Below are 16783 nucleotides of genomic sequence, written 5' to 3'. Positions count from 1 at the left end.
AAAATGGAGGCTCTCACTGCTAGGATAAATGAGGCAGAAGAAAGAATTAGCGATATAGAAGACCAAATGACAGAGAATAAAGAAGCTGAGCAAAAGAGGGACAAACAGCTACTGGACCATGAGGGGAGAATTCGAGAGATAAGTGACACCATAAGACGAAACAACATTAGAATAATTGGGATTCCAGAAGAAGAGGAAACAGAGAGGGGAGCAGAAGGTATATTGGAGAGAATTATTGGAGAGAATTTCCCCAATATGGCAAAGGGAACAAGCATCAAAATCCAGGAGGTTCAGAGAACCCCCCCTCAAAATCAATAAGAATAGGTCCACACCCCGTCACCTAATAGTAAAATTGACAAGTCTTAGTGACAAAGAGAAGATCCTGAAAGCAGCCCGGGAAAAGAAGTCTGTAACGTACAATGGTAAAAATATTAGATTGGCAGCAGACTTATCCACAGAGACCTGGCAGGCCAGAAAGAGCTGGCATGATATATTCAGAGCACTAAATGAGAAAAACATGCAGCCAAGAATACTATATCCAGCTAGGCTATCATTGAAAATAGAAGGAGAGATTAAAAGCTTCCAGGACAAACAAAAGCTGAAAGAATTTGCAAATACCAAACCAGCTCTACAGGAAATATTGAAAGGGGTCCTCTAAGCAAAGAGAGACCCTAAAAGTAGTAGATCAGAAAGAAACAGAGACAATATACAATAACAGTCACCTTACAGGCAATACAATGGCACTAAATTCATATCTCTCAGTACTTACCCTGAAGGTTAATGGGCTAAATGCCCCAATCAAAAGACACAGGGTATCAGAATGGATAAAAAAACAAAACCCATCTATATGTTGCCTACAAGAAACTCATCTTAAACCCGAAGACACCTCCAGGTTTAAAGTGAGGGGGTAGAAAAGAATTTACCATGCTAATGGACATCAGAAGAAAGCAGGAATGGCAATCCTTATATCAGATCAATTAGATTTTAAGCCAAAGACTATAATAAGAGATGAGGAAGGACACTATATCATACTCAAAGGAACTGTCCAACAAGAAGATCTAACAATTTTAAATATCTATGCCCCTAACGTGGGAGCAGCCAACTATATAAACCAATTAATAACAAAATCAAAGAAACACATCGACAAGAATACAATAATAGTAGGGGACTTTAACACTCCCCTCACTGAAATGGACAGATCATCCAAGCAAAAGATCAACAAGGAAATCAAGGCCTTAAATGACACACTGGACCAGATGGACATCACAGATATATTCAGAACATTTCATCCCAAAGCAACAGAATACACATTCTTCTCTAGTGCACATGGAACATTCTCCAGAATAGATCACATTCTTGGTCCTAAATCAAGTCTCAACCGGTATCAAAAGATTGGGATCATTCCCTGCATATTTTCAGACCACAATGCTCTGAAGCTAGAACTCAATAACAAGAGGAAATTTGGAAAGAACCCAAATACATGGAGACTAAACAGCATCCTTCTAAAGAATGAATGGGTCAACCAGGAAATTAAGAATTGAAAAAATTCATGGAAACAAATGATAATGAAAACACAACGGTTCAGAATCTGTGGGACACAACAAAGGCAGTCCTGAGAGGAAAATATATAGCGGTACAAGCCTTTCTCAAGAAACAAGAAAGGTCTCAGGTACACAACCTAACCCTACACCTAAAGGAGCTGGAGAAAGAACAAGAAAGAAAGCCTAAACCCAGCAGGAGAAGAGAAATCATAAAGATCAGAGCAGAAATCAATGAAATAGAAACCAAAAAAACAATAGAACTAATCAACAAAACTAGGAGCTGGTTCTTTGAAAGAATTAATAAGATTGATAAACCCCTGGCCAGACTTATCAAAAAGAAAAGAGAAAGGACCCAAATAAATAAAATCATGAATGAAAGAGGAGAGATCACAATGAACACCAAAGAAATACAGACAATTATAAGAACATACTATGAGCAACTCTACGCCAACAAATTTGACAATCTGGAAGAAATGGATGCATTCCTAGAGACATATAAACTACCACAACTGAACCAGGAAGAAATAGAAAGCCTCAACAGACCCATAAGCAGTAAGGAGATTGAAACAGTCATCAAAAATCTCCAAACAAACAAAAGCCCAGGGCCAGACAGCTTCCTGGGGGAATTCTACCAAACATTTAAAGAAGAACTAATTCCTATTCCCCTGAAACTGTTCCAAAAAACAGAAACGGAAGGAAAACTTCCAAACTCATTTTATGAGGCCAGCATCACCTTGATCCCAAAACCAGACAAGGATCCCATCAAAAAAGAGAACTACAGACCAATATCCTTGATGAACACAGATGCAAAAATTCTCGCCAAAATACTAGCCAATAGGATTCAACAGTACATTAAAAGGATTATTCACCACGACCAAGTGGGATTTATTCCAGGGCTGCAAGGTTGGTTCAACATCCGCAAATCAATCAATGTGATACAACACATTAATAAAAGAAAGAACAAGAACCATATGATACTCTCCATAGATGCTGAAAAAGCATTTGACAAAGTACAGCATCCCTTCCTGATCAAAACTCTTCAAAGTGTAGGGATAGAGGGCACATACCTCAATATTATCAAAGCCATCTATGAAAAACCCACTGCAAATATCATTCTCAATGGAGAAAAACCGAAAGCTTTTCCGCTAAGGTCAGGAACACGGCAGGGATGTCCGTTATCACCACTGCTATTCAACATAGTACTAGAAGTCCTAGCCTCAGCAATCAGACAACAAAAGGAAATTAAAGGCATCCAAATCGGCAAAGAAGAAGTCAAACTATCACTCTTTGCAGATGATATGATACTATATGTGGAAAACCCAAAAGACTCCACTCCAAAACTGCTTGAACTTGTACAGGAATTCAGTAAAGTGTCAGGATATAAAATCAATGCACAGAAATCAGTTGCATTTCTCTACACCAACAACAAGACAGAAGAAAGAGAAATTAAGGAGTCCATCCCATTTACAATTGCACCCAAAACTATAAGATACCTAGGAATAAACCTAACCAAAGAGACTAAGAATCTATACACAGAAAACTATAAAGTACTCATGAAAGAAATTGAGGAAGACACAAAGAAATGGAAAAATGTTCCATGCTCCTGGATTGGAAGAATAAATATTGTGAAAATGTCTATGCTACCTAAAGCAATCTACACATTTAATGCAATTCCTATCAAAGTACCATCCATTTTTTTCAAAGAAACGGAACAAATAATCCTAAAATTTATATGGAAGCAGAAAAGACCTCGAATAGCCAAAGGAATATTGAAAAAGAAAGCCAAAGTTGGTGGCATCACAATTCCGGACTTCAAGCTCTATTACAAAGCTGTCATCATCAAGACTGCATGGTACTGGCACAAAAACAGACACATAGATCAATGGAACAGAATAGAGAGCCCAGAAATAGACCCTCGACTCTATGGTCAACTCATCTTCGACAAAGCAGGAAAGAATGTCCAATGGAAAAAAGACAGCCTCTTCAATAAATGGTGTTGGGAAAATTGGACAGCCACATGCAGAAAAATGAAATTGGATCATTTCCTTATACCACACACGAAAATAGACTCAAAATGGATGAAGGATCTCAATGTGAGAAAGGAATCCATCAAAATCCTCGAGGAGAACACAGGCAGCAACCTCTTCGACCTCAGCCGCAGCAACATCTTCCTAGGAACATCACCAAAGGCAAGGGAAGCAAGGGCAAAAATGAACTTTTGGGATTTTATCAAGATCAAAAGCTTTTGCACAGCAAAGGAAACAGTCAACAAAACCAAAAGACAACTGACAGAATGGGAGAAGATATTTGCAAATGACATATCAGATAAAGGGCTAGTGTCCAAAATCTATAAAGAACTTAGCAAACTCAACACCCAAAGAACAAGAATCCAATCAAGAAATGGGCAGAGGACATGAACAGACATTTCTGCAAAGAAGACATCCAGATGGCCAACAGACACATGAAAAAGTGCTCCACATCACTCGGCATCAGGGAAATACAAATCAAAACCACCATGAGATATCACCTCACACCAGTCAGAATGGCTAAAATTAACAAGTCAGGAAATGACAGATGCTGGCGAGGATGCAGAGAAAGGGTCACTGTTGGTGGGAATGCAAGCTGGTGCAACCACTCTGGAAAACAGCATGGAGGTTCCTCAAAATGTTGAAAATAGAACTACCCTATGACCCAGCAATTGCACTGCTGGGTATTTACCCTAAAGATACAAACGTGGTGATCTGAAGGGGCACGTGCACCCGAATGTTTATAGCAGCAATGTCTACAATAGCCAAACTATGGAAAGAACCTTGATGTCCATCTACAGACGAATGGATAAAGAAGATGTGGTATATATACACAATGGAATACTATGCAGCCATCAAAAGAAATGAAATCTTGCCATTTGCGATGACGTGGATGGAACTAGAGGGTATCATGCTTAGCGAAATAAGTCAATCGGAGAAAGACAACTATCATATGATCTCCCTGATATGAGGGAGAGGAGATGCAACATGGGGGGTTGAGGAGGTAGGAGAAGAGTAAATGAAACAAGATGGGATTGGGAGGGAGACAAACCATAAGTGACTCTTAATCTCACAAAACAAACTGAGGGTTGATGGGGGGAGGGGGTTGGGAGAGGTGGGGTGGGGTTATGGATATTGGGGAGGGTATGTGCTATGGTGAGTGCTGTGAAGTGTGTAAACCTGGCAATTCGCAGACCTGTACCCCTGGGGATAAAAATATATGTTTATAGATTTAAAAAAAAAAACAAACCCAAACCTCAGAACATACACTATATTAAAAGTAAAAATAAACACCAACTGAATTCTTGACCCTCAGAATATTAGCCCACAGAGCATTTTACAAAACTCTAAATGAGCTGCTATTACTTAAAAATTAATAACTACTTTATAAGATTTCCTGAAAACTTAGAAAATCAGGCCACACTGGACCCTTGCTTATGCATACAATCGGCTGTAGTGGAGAAGGTCGCTATCCTTGGACTGGTCAATGGACCTCTGGTTCTGCTTAGTCTTGCTCTCATGTCTGCTATTAGAATGGAAAAGCAGGACAAAACAGAGAAATAGACTTAGCTCCCCAGGACACTTGATCGAACTTCCTGCCTGGTTCCTGGTCTCTTTAGGTAGAGGCTATAGAACCACAATCAAAAGACAAAGATTTTTTTGCCTTTGCATCATCCAGCTTCAGCAAGAATCCTGATAAGTCCATTTAGGAACAACTCCCACCCTCCATATCTGATCCCCCTTCCTGTCTAGTGAGGTTCATCATCTGCCACCATCAGCCTAAGTGTTGTCTAGTTGGCTCACAAGAATCCCCCCTTATCCCTGATGTTTCCTCACAGTAATTTTCCATCCACTGACCTTGGCTATAAATTCTGACTTGCCCATACTGTATTCAGAGTAGAAGCTCAACCTCTCTGCACCCCCTCATGCAAAATCCCATCACAGTGGTTCCTAGACCTATCACGACAGCACGTGCCTGTGAATAAAGTTCTCCTTTTCAAGCTGTAACAAGTGTTATTGCATTATTCTTTTCCTTTAACATGTGGTTCCCAGTGTATAATAAATATGCCTGGTATGAGAATGAAGTGAAACAAGGTTCCTTGGGTTGAGAAGAGGAGGAGGATTCGATGGGCATTGAGGAGAAAGCATGGGATATTCAAAGGATGGCAAAATCCTGAGAACAGTCCTAAGCCTGTGCCTCACATCCCCTTCCAGCTCAGGGGCAGAATGGACTTGATGTTTAAGGCTCCCCCTTGGTACTCATGAAAGGTTTGGACTTCACCTCTCCTTTGTCCCAGATACAAAGCCTTCGGCTCACTCTCCAGACTGTGAAAACTGCTTGCAGCTACAGAAATCTCAATGTGGACCACCCAGGAAGGAATATCGGATCATTTACGACCCCCAAACCACTTCCTAGGACTTGATCTACCTTGTAACTGATTCACTCATTGCTACTTTAACTTTGAACCAGTTTCATCTCTCTTAAAGCAGTTCAGCTTTTCCTTATATTTTAGTCATATGTGTCTCCTTCTCTGTAAAAATATTTACCAGTAGTCCTGGACTTGTGTCATTTGCACATCTGGTAACATTCTTGAGTTTTACTTGAAGTTTTTGATAAAGATGGGCTATTAACTCCATGGGCTGATGTTCATAAAAACAGAGTTAATTTCTATCAAAACTGAAAAAAGGAATAAGATCCAAAGGAATAAGACACTGTCACGCATCAGACCTTTTCAAATGGAGCTGTAGGGAAATCTGTTGGGAAGCTGTTATAAACTATTGCATTCCTGGATGAAAATATTCTGGGAAGCTTTCAAAAGGAAAAAAGTCACCTAGATAATTTGCACGTTTTTAGTTTTCATTAGCCATCACCAGGTGGCATAATGCACAGAGTGTTTGGTGACACTAAGTGCTGGTTCCATCTTAAATTCTCTGAGTCCACAGGCATGAAATACCTTTATAAGAAATTTGGGCACAATAAGAGAAAGAAAAATCTTTTTGAAAGCCAGGAGAAGCTGGCCTGAGGCCCCTCAAACAGCTTCATGGTACTGTTCCTCCAAGTTGCTTTTCCAGTTCCTGTCTCTACACGCTCTGGTGGAATCTGACCCAGGCAGAGGTCAGACGAGACATTGTTAGCCTTTCTGACTTTGGCCTTTCATGTCTGCTCTCACCCTTTCTGAAGTAATTCCTTGAATTCTGAATTCTGAAGTAACTGAATTCTGAAGTAATTCTGAATTGAATTCTGAAGTAATCCCCTGAAGATGTGACTGGATTTTTCCCCGGCACTCTCCTGCTCTCTAACTTCTCTGTAAAAAGTGAACAGGATCCCAGGACAGATACTGACTGACAGGACCCCAAACACAAAACACAAATGAATTTCAGGTAAAGAGTTACCTCGCCTGGCATTTGCCTTCTACCCTTTGTTGTGGAATGAGGGTTTGAGAAGACTCTCAGGCATGCCAAGTTGAGGAAACGAAATTTTGGCATCAGACTTTGCCTTTAGGACTAAGACTGATTCTGAAGTTAAATAAAATTGAGTACTTTTATTTCAAGGTAGCTGACTTGGACACGGATAGTTCTAGCCTCTTCCTCATCGGTCCTGGGAAGATGATAAAGGAGTTAGCACTTGCATAGGTTGGAATAGAAAGCCATGAATCTGCTTTATGTGAGTTAATCCATTCTTCCCACCCCTCATCTCCCTCTGCAGCCCAACAAACCTTCCAGATAAATGTGGTATATTTTTCATTACATCAGAGTTTCTGATTTTGTGAGACCATTAGCTCCATTGATTACTTTACAGTTGGTAATATTTCTGATCACAAATGTAGTTGGTGTGTGCGTGATCTCCATTTCTCATAGTATTCTTCTTACATCATATTGTCTAACTGGTGTATGTCTTATCTTCTGAAGTGAATTATAACTCTTTCTTGGGGAAATAACACGTGATTCTGAATGTCTCTAACCTATAGCATTGAATATTACTAGACACCCAGAAAGTACTTAATAGTACTTATTGTTAGGCACAACGCTTTGAGCCCAACTGAATTTCAGGATACACACATACACACACAAACACACACACACACACATATTCTACATACTTTCAGGATGTATATTCCTATGTACTTTCATAAATAGAAATACACAGAAAGTTATAGAAATTTGCAGTTTCACTGACATTAAATATATTCTTAACAGGCAGTAGAGTATAGGGATTAGAACATTGGATCTGGATGGCTCAGTCAGTTGAGTGTCTGTGTTCAGCTCAGATCATGATGTCAGGGTCCGGGGATAAAGCCCTGCTTCGGGCTTCCTGCTCCTCTGCAAGCCTGCTTCTCCCTCTCCCTCTGCCTGCCTCATCCCTTGCTTGTGCATTCGCTGTCTGTCAAGTCAATCAATCAAGCAATCAATCAATCTTTAAAAAAAAAAAAAGAATATTGGGTCTGGACCCAAAATATATTTGTTCAAATCCAAACTCTGTTCCCTAGCACTGTAAGTTTGGAGCAATTTTATCTCTCTATACTTCAGCTTTATCATCTGTAAATGGGGTTACATGGTATATCTTTCATAATGTCTTGAGGATTATATTAGAAAATACATGTAATGTGAAGCCCTCAAAGGAGTTCCTGGTGCATGTTAAGTGTCCTCAAAACGTTAGCTATTACTGTCATGTCTATTTACATCTTCCTAGCCTCACATGCTCACAAACATAGAGATCCCCTTTTATAAACTAATTAATTGGAAAGCATCAGCTGAATACCCATTACTTATTAAATACTACCTTGGAAATACAGAACTGAACAAGACATTCTCTCTTTCATAATGGATTTCACAGTCTTGTGGGGCAGATTGTAGAGAAACAAGGATTACAATCCAGTGTGATAAGATCTACAGTAGAGTCAAGTAAAAGAGTCCATGTGAACACACAAGAGGGACAAGTTGTGTTGGCTGGAGGGATGGGATTCTAAGGAGTGGTGTCCTTGAGCTGAGTCTTGAAGGTTTAGTAGAAGCTGGCTAAGTGAAAAGCCAAGAGAAAGGGTGTTCCAGGTAGAAGGCAGCATGTTCATAAGCATGGAGATGGGAGAGTTGTTCCAGGATCTCAGGCAGGTATTTTTTTTACACAGAGGGAAAGGTGGAAGAGAGGTGGTAGATTATGCTGGACAGATGGGTCTTGACTGAGCCTTGAAAGCTCAGTGTGCAAGGTAAGGAATGTGGTCTCTACCCTGTAATTGAAAGAGAGCCACTGAAATAATTCAGCACAGAAGTGACATGATCAGATTTGGGTCTGAGAAAGATCCTGACAGCCCCAGTTTGGATCATTAATTGGAGGGGAGAAGATTGGGAGAATAACTTACTGATAAATTAAGAACCTAAACTAAGGCAGTGACAAAGGAAATAGAGAGAGTGGTATGAATTGAAAACATATTTCTGAGAGAAATTGAATAGCAATCATTTGGATAGAATGTGGACAAGGAGAAACATGTGGAAGAGGGCAGAATGTAGGAATATGGTCAGACTTCTGGCTTGGGGGGCTCAGAAGTTATTTTCTAGGAGGAGAGTATTTCAGGAGCTGGGGGAAGGAGAGATGGATAGTATAATTCTGTCATATTGAGTTAGAGGTGTCTGAGGAAGACAGAGCACATACTTGACTGTTGAACTGCATTATCCGAAGAGCTTGTGAAATGCAGTCTCTACCCCTTAAGGTCCAGATTCAGTAGAACAGAGGTGAAGCCTGAGGATCTGTATTTTTTTTTTTAAATCCCCAAGTGGTTCTGATGTAGCCTGTCCACAGTTGTATGGGGACATATAACCAAAAAAAAATAGGAAATAGGTGTCTCTGCGTGGATGTGGTCGGAGCCAAGGTTGTGAACGAGATCATAGACAGATCATGGGCAAAGTAAGAAGAGGAAGGGACCAATGATTTAGACCCTTGTAATTGTTCCAATAGTGGTCTTCCTTTGCATTATCAAAAACAAGGGGACTGGGCAATTGCAGTGGAATGTGGGATTGTGATACAAGAGTTCGTTAACTAACTGGTTACTCTAGGCTTATTTTTCTTTTTCTGTCTTCCATTCTCTATGCTGCTCCAGAATTATCTTTCAAAATTACTGATCTCATGATGCTTTTCCTTTGTTTCCAAACTTCACATAATTCCTCCTTTTATACAGAGTGAAGTTCCAGCTCATTGGCATGGCATTCAAGGTCCTTTATGATCTAGTCTCAACCTGCATTTCCAGAGCCAGCTGCCGTTGCCTCCACCACTAATTCCTTGTGCCAGCCACTGCGGGCTTGGCCTTTGCTGGACATACCATTTATCGTTGTGCCTCTGTAATTCTCCTTTGCCCCAAACACCCTGCCTCAGCTCTCTTTCTCTGCCTTCTAACTCGTGGTTAGCTTTCTGGAGGTCATTCCTACGTGATCACACAAATCTGATCTAATGCTACAAATCTGGTAGCATTTCTACACATATGATGGTTTATTCTGGTAATCAGCATTAAATTTGAATTGCAATGAGGAAAGCAGAAAGATATTTTTCTTACAAGTAGAAACTGTGTTTAAATGGCAACCCACTCAATCCTGAAGGTCAAATTTAACAATTCTCTTGTCTGTGTTTTCAGAGAAATAGTTTGTAGTTCTAGGATAGCATTTATTCTTATCTTCATCATTCTATAATTAGCTATTAAAGAATCTGCTTCCTCTATTTGATTTCTAATACCTAGGTAGCACAGACACTGTTCCCTTCATATCTGAAGCTTCTATAGCCTAGTGCTTCATACCTGGGAGGTTTTTACTAAGTATTTGTTAGACTGAACTGGAAATTCTCAAATAAAAGTTTAAAAATCCCCACAAGTGGTAAACTCAGAAACTTCATGTGCCTCAGTTCATTCTAATAATCCATATTCAGCTAAGTTTCATCAAAGGAAGAAGAAAGGTCCCATCTTCTAAGCTTAAAGATAATTTTAAATTATAAACTGATATAGTTTTAACCTCTGGCTCAGTACTCATAATGCCAAATAGTACTCTGGAGATAACTTTCATTATAAAAAGTCAATCAATGAGATCCACTCAAAATGAGTTCAAGATTGTGTTCTAGGAGAGTTCAAAACATTAAAATAAAAGAGAGAGAGAGAAATTTACCAGTTTAGGTTCTGAATATGTCCCAAGACCGATGACCGGAATGCTGTTTCCATCACTTAGAGGAATGCGGTGATTCGCAGCGCTGAGGGACATCCTGGAGAGACTCTGGGTTTCAAATTTTAGCAGTGATTCTGGATGCCTCTAGAGGAGTCTCTTTGAAAAGATCTTCTAAGACCCTATTAATCTAAGAAAGGAGAGCCAGAGGGAGGAGCAGTGGGAGGGAAGAGAGATTAGCAGATGTATTTCTCAACCTGTTTTTTTCCAGGTTGTTGTGAAAAGCCAGAGCTTGTCCTTTGAACTTTATCAGAGACATGTAAATAACATGATCCATTGAGAGCTGGTGCTTACTTCTCTATAAAGAGGGAAACCCCCAAAAGAAACAAATCTAGCTGGCTTCTACCAGTCAGGACGCTTTCATTGGCAAGTAACTGGCTGATCTCAAATTCTCTTAAATTATAAAGGACATTTATTGGTTCATGTTTCTGAAAGCTTCAACGTTAGGGCTGGCTTCAGGTGAGACTACAGCAGTTTCCCAGGACTTAACCTGGAGATTCAGATGCAGCAGAACTAAAAAGGGGTCTGGGATTTTATTACCTACTTAAGTTTGGGAAACACAGAGCTGGAGGAATAAGTGAGGTGGCCGGAACCAGTTTCTTAACCTTCCAGTCCATGTCTCTGCCTCCTTGCTCTCTCAGCAGACTCACCCCTTACTGTTAAAGAGTGGTGACTGGTCCTTGGAGTGACATGGTTCCAGATACAACCTACACAAAAAAAGAGATTTTTACTTTCCCCATTGCTCACACAGCACCCTAGCCATGATCTTTTGGTCTCTACTGCCTTTCTTCCTTCATGTATGCATCTCTAAGCCGATCATGATGGTCAAAGCGGACATAAAAGATTGATCACCTGCAGACAACTAGAAGCCATTTCTAAATTTAGAGTTGGGGTTAATGGCCTCTGGGTAGAATGTGGAGACTGTTAAGGAAAAGGAAAGAAGCAGTGGGTAGAGGAACATCTAACAAAAGCTTATTAAAGTCTTCCTCCAAAGGATTGTTTTGTGTATAAAATGTGAGCTTTGGACCCTGTGACCTCAAAGAGAACTGTGTTCAGGGTGGTGAAAGTGTGCTGAAGTTTCCCTAGAATTCACTTGTCCTCTCCCTGGGAACTGCCATTCTTGTTTATATACACATGACCAGCCAGTGGATATGATAATTTGAAGTAGGTTGGGGCAGCGTGAAACATGGGCAATAGTGGTCTTCAACATCGTTTGTAAATTGATCCAACAAATACTTATTGTTCATCTTTGTGTGCTTACATGCTGGCTAGTATATGTTTCTCTATTTTTATTAGTATTCACTCTTTTGGCGTTTAGCTCAATGAATTTCTTGGATATTTAGATTCATGATTTTCATTTAATTTGGGAAGTTTGGAGGCATTATTTCTTCAAACGTTCTTTTAGTTTCTTCCTGTTCCTCTCCATCCGGGACTCCCATTTATGTATATGTTGGTATACTTGATGGTGTCTCATAGGTGTCTTAAGTTTGGTTTAATTATTTTTTCATTCTTTTCTCTTTTTTCTTCTTAAACTGGATGATCTCAATGGATCTATCTTCAAGTTCCCTAATTCTTCTGCAGGCTCAAATCTACAGTTGAAATCCTTCAGTTAGTTTTTATTTCCATTATCATACTTTTAATCTCCAGAATTTCTGTTTGGTTCATTTTTATAATTGCTATCTCTTTACTGATGTTCTGTATTTGGTGGGATGGGGTTTTCCTGGTTCCTTTGGTTCTCTCCCTGTGACTTACTTTAGCTCTTTGAGCATATTTGAGAGAGTTGATTTCATGTCTTTGTCTAGTTTAAGTCCAATGCCCCAACATCATGGACACTTGTAATTTCCTCTTTTTCCCCTGTGAAAGAGCCATATTTTCTTGTTTCTTTGCATGCTCTATAGTTTTTTGGTTGAAAACTGGAGATTTTTAATATTATACTGTGACAGTTCTGGAAACCAGAGATTTCCTCCTCCTCAGGGTTTATTGCTACTGCTTGTTATTGGTTGCTATTTTACCATTTCTCTAAACTATTTGTTATGTGAAAGTGGTGTTCAGTGAACTTAGCAGTCATGGTCACTTGGTGTTTTCACAGTTTCCTTCAACACTTGGAGCAAAAAAGAAAAAAAAATTCTCGTAGTCTTTGTACATTGGCTTCTTCGGGGCATGAGTTCAGGGCTTACCCCCACTGCTTACAATGCTGCCTTAGTCTTTGCTCCCAGCGTGCATGGAGCCTGAAGGCCAGTCAGAGATAAATATATTTATTAGATTAAAAAGCTGAGGGTCTTCTCAGGCCTTTTTGACCACGTGCCTAGCTCTGACATTTTGTGTGGCCTTCTTGATTAAAGTGCCTCCACCCCCCACCATCAGGTATCTCCTTTCCCAAGTTCTTCTTTCCCAGACTTTTCAATCTATTGGTTGTCCCAACTAACCCCAGGCTGCCAGAGCCAAAATTTCTTTCTTTTTCTTTAAGTTTGTTTATTTAAGTAATCTCTACACCCAATGTGGGGCTCTAACTCATGACCCTGAGATCAAGATCTGTATGCTCCACTGACTGAGCCAGCCAGGTGCCCCTAAAATTTCTGTCTTTAAATGCATACCACAAAAGCCTCCTGGGCAGCTACCTTTGTCCTAGGAATGTTTTGAGTTAGGCAAAATAAAAGCAAACCCTTGTACGTTCCTTCACAGAGCCACCAGATAAGCTGGGACTCACAATGACAATTCTTTGAGAATAACATCTCCATTGTTTCCTGTGGCACTAGCATCCTGTACCAGGAGTGTGGGCTTAGTCCTCATGGCTGCCATGGATCAGGGTTGTGGGGGATGGTCAGCAGACCATGTGAGGTCAAGAGAGGCCAGCACTCTCTCTTACTGCAAAGCAGCAGCTTCTTTCTTCACTAAGCATACTCCTGATTGTTTTAAGTTCTTGACTAGACTCCAAAGTTCTGCAAAAAATGAGGCTGACACTTTTGCCTGCTCATTAGTTGTTTTTTGTTTTTTTTTTATTTGCAATTTTTTATTTTATATATTTTTTTTTTTTTAAAGATTTTATTTATTCATTTGACAGAGAGAGATCACAAGTAGGCAGAGAGGCAGGCAGAGAGAGAGGAAGAAGCAGGCTTCTGAGCAGAGAGCCCGATGCGGGGCTCGATCCCAGGACCCTGAGATCATGACCTGAGCCGAAGGCAGCGGCTTAACCCGCTGAGCCACCCAGGCGCCCCAATTTTATATATTTTTTTAATTAAATTTTATTTTTTCAGTGTTCCAAGATTCATTGTTTATGCACCACACCTAGTGCTCCACACGTTACATGTTCTCCTTAATATTCACCACCAGGCTCACCCAATCCCCCACCCCCTCCCTTCCAAAACCCTCAGTTTGTTTTTCAGAATCCACAGTCTCTCATGGTTTGTCTCCCCCTCCGATTTCCCCCAATTCACTTTTCCTTTCCTTCTCCTGATGTCTTCCATGTTATTCCTTATGCTCCACAAGTAAGTGAAACCATAGGATAATTGACTTTCTCTGCTTGACTTATTTTACTCAGCATAATCTTCTCTAGTCCCATCCATGTTGATACAAAAGTTGGGTATTCATCCTTTCTGATGGAGGCATAATATTCCATTGTATATATGAACCATATCCTCTTTATCCATTCATTTGTTGAAGGGCATCTTGGCTCTTTCCACAGTTCGGCGATTGTGGTCATTGCTGCAATGAACATTGGGGTACAGATGGCCCTTCTTTTCACTACATCTTTATCTTTGGGTAAATACCCAGTAGTGCAATAGCAGAGTTATAGGGTAGCTCTATTTTTAATTTCTTAAGGAATCTCCACACTCTTTTCCAAAGTGGCTGCACCAATTTGCATTACCACCAACAGTGTAAGAGTGTTCCCCTTTCATCACATCCTCTCCAACACTCCTTGTTTACTGTCTTGTTAATTTTGGCCATTCTAACTGGTGTAAGGTGGTATCTCAATGTGGTTTTGATTTGAATTTCCCTGATGGTTAATGATGATGAACATTTTTTTCATGTGTCTGTTAGCCATTTGTGTGTCTTTTTTAGAGAAGTGCCTGTTCACGTCTTTTATCCATTTTTTGACGTGATTATCTGTTTTTTTGGGTGTAGAGTTTGAGGAGCTATTTATAGATCTTGGATATTAGCCTTTTGTCTGTAGTGTCATTTGCGAGTATCTTTTCCCATTCCATGGGTTGCCTCTTTGTTTTGTTGACTATTTGCTTGCAGAAGATTTTGATCTTGATGAAATCCAAAAGTTCATTTTTGCTTTTGTTTCCCTTGCCTTTGGAGACATGTCCTGAAAGAAGTTGCTGTGGCTGATGTCGAAGAGGTTACTGCCTATGTTCTCCTCTAGGATTTTGATAGATTCCTGCCTCACGTTTGAGTTCTTTTACCCATTTTGAGTTTATCTTTGTGTATGGTATAAAAGAATGGTTGAGTTTCATTCTTCTATACATAGCTGCCCAATTTTCCCAGCACCATTTATTGAAGAGACTGTCTTTTTTCCACTGGATATTTTCCCTGCTTAGTCAAAGATTATTTGACCATAGAGTTGCTGGTCTATATCTGGACTCACTACTCTGTTCCACTGGTCTATGTGTCTGTTTTTATGCCAGTACCATTCTGTCTTGGTGATCACAGCTTTGTAGTAAAGCTTGAAATCAGGCAAGGTGATGCCCCCAGCTTTGTTTTTCAACATTTCCTTAGCAATTTGGGGTCTTTTCTGGTTCCATACAAATTTTAGGATTATTTGTTCCAGCACTTTGAAAATGCTGGTGGAATTTTGATCAGGATGGCATTGAAAGTATGGGTTGCTCTGGGCAGTACAGACATTTTAACAACGTTTATTCTTCTGATCCATGACCATGGAATGGTTTTCCATCTTTTTGTGTCTTCTTCGATTTCTTTCATGATTGTTCTGTAGTTCCTCAAGTACAGATCCTTTACCTCTTTGGTTAGGTTTATTCCCAGGTATCTTATGGTTCTTGGTGCTATAGTAAATGGAATTGATTCTCTAATTTCCCTTTCTGTATTTTCATTGTTAGTGTATAAGAAAGCAACTGATTCTGTACATTGATTTTGTATTCTGCCACATTACTGAATTGCTATATGCGTTCTAGCAGTTTGGGAGTGGAATCTTTTGGGTTTTCCATATAAAGAATCATGTCATCTGTGAAGAGAGAGCGTTTGACTACTTCTTTGCCAATTTGAATACTTTTTATTTCTTTTTGTTGTCTGATTGCTGTTGCTAGGACTTCCAGTACTATGTTGAACAACAGTGGCGAGAGTGGGCATCCTAGTCATGTTCCTGATTTCAAATGGAAGGCTGTCAGCTTTTCCCCATTGAGAATGATATTCACTGTGGGTTTTTCATAGATAGATTTTATGAAGTTGAGAAATGTTCCCGCTATTCCTATACTTCGAAGAGTTTTAATCAGGAACGGATGCTATATTTTGTCAAATGCTTTTTCTGCATCAATTGAGAGGACCGTGTGGTTCTTCTCTCTTCTCTTATTGATTTGTTCTATTACGTTGATTGATTTGTGAATGTAGAACCACCCTTGCATCCCAGGGATAAATCCCACCTGGTCATGGTGGATAATCTTTTTAATGTACTGTTGGATCCTATTAGCTAGGATCTTGTTGAGAATCTTGGCATCCATAGTCATCCAGATATTGGTCTGAAATTCTCCTTTTTGGTGGGGTCTTTGTCTGGTTTGGGGATAAGGGTAATGCTGGCTTCATAAAAAGAGTCTGGAAATTTTTCTTGTTTCTATTTTTTGAAACAGCTTCAGGAGAATAGGTATTATTTCTTCTTTGAATGTTTGGTAGAATTCCCCAGGGAATCCGTCAGGTGCTGGGCTCATGTTTTTTGGAGGTTTTTGATCACTGCTTCAATCTCGTTACTAGATATCGGTCTATTCAAGTTGTCAATTTCTTCCGGTTTCAGTTTTGGAAGTTTATAAGTTTCCAGGAATGCATCCATTTCTTCTAGGTTGCTTAACTTATTGG

The 16783-nt window shown here is 39.8% G+C and overlaps 1 protein-coding gene across 1 annotated transcript in view; it reads right to left on the bottom strand.

Moving 5' to 3' along the window:
• Positions 1-10876, bottom strand: part of AKR1D1 (aldo-keto reductase family 1 member D1) — a 54447-nt gene extending 43571 nt beyond the window's left edge. Inside the window, exon 1 of the mRNA XM_047695946.1 lies at positions 10706-10876. Within this exon, the coding sequence (XP_047551902.1) occupies positions 10706-10798 (93 nt within the window). The 5' untranslated portion in view covers positions 10799-10876. The remainder of the gene's footprint in view (positions 1-10705) is intronic.
• Positions 10877-16783: the final 5907 nt, after the last annotated feature.

The sequence above is a fragment of the Lutra lutra genome, chromosome 11 (assembly GCF_902655055.1).
Source record: "Lutra lutra chromosome 11, mLutLut1.2, whole genome shotgun sequence".
NCBI lineage: Eukaryota > Metazoa > Chordata > Mammalia > Carnivora > Mustelidae > Lutra > Lutra lutra.
This window is presented reverse-complemented; position numbering and strand designations above follow the sequence as displayed.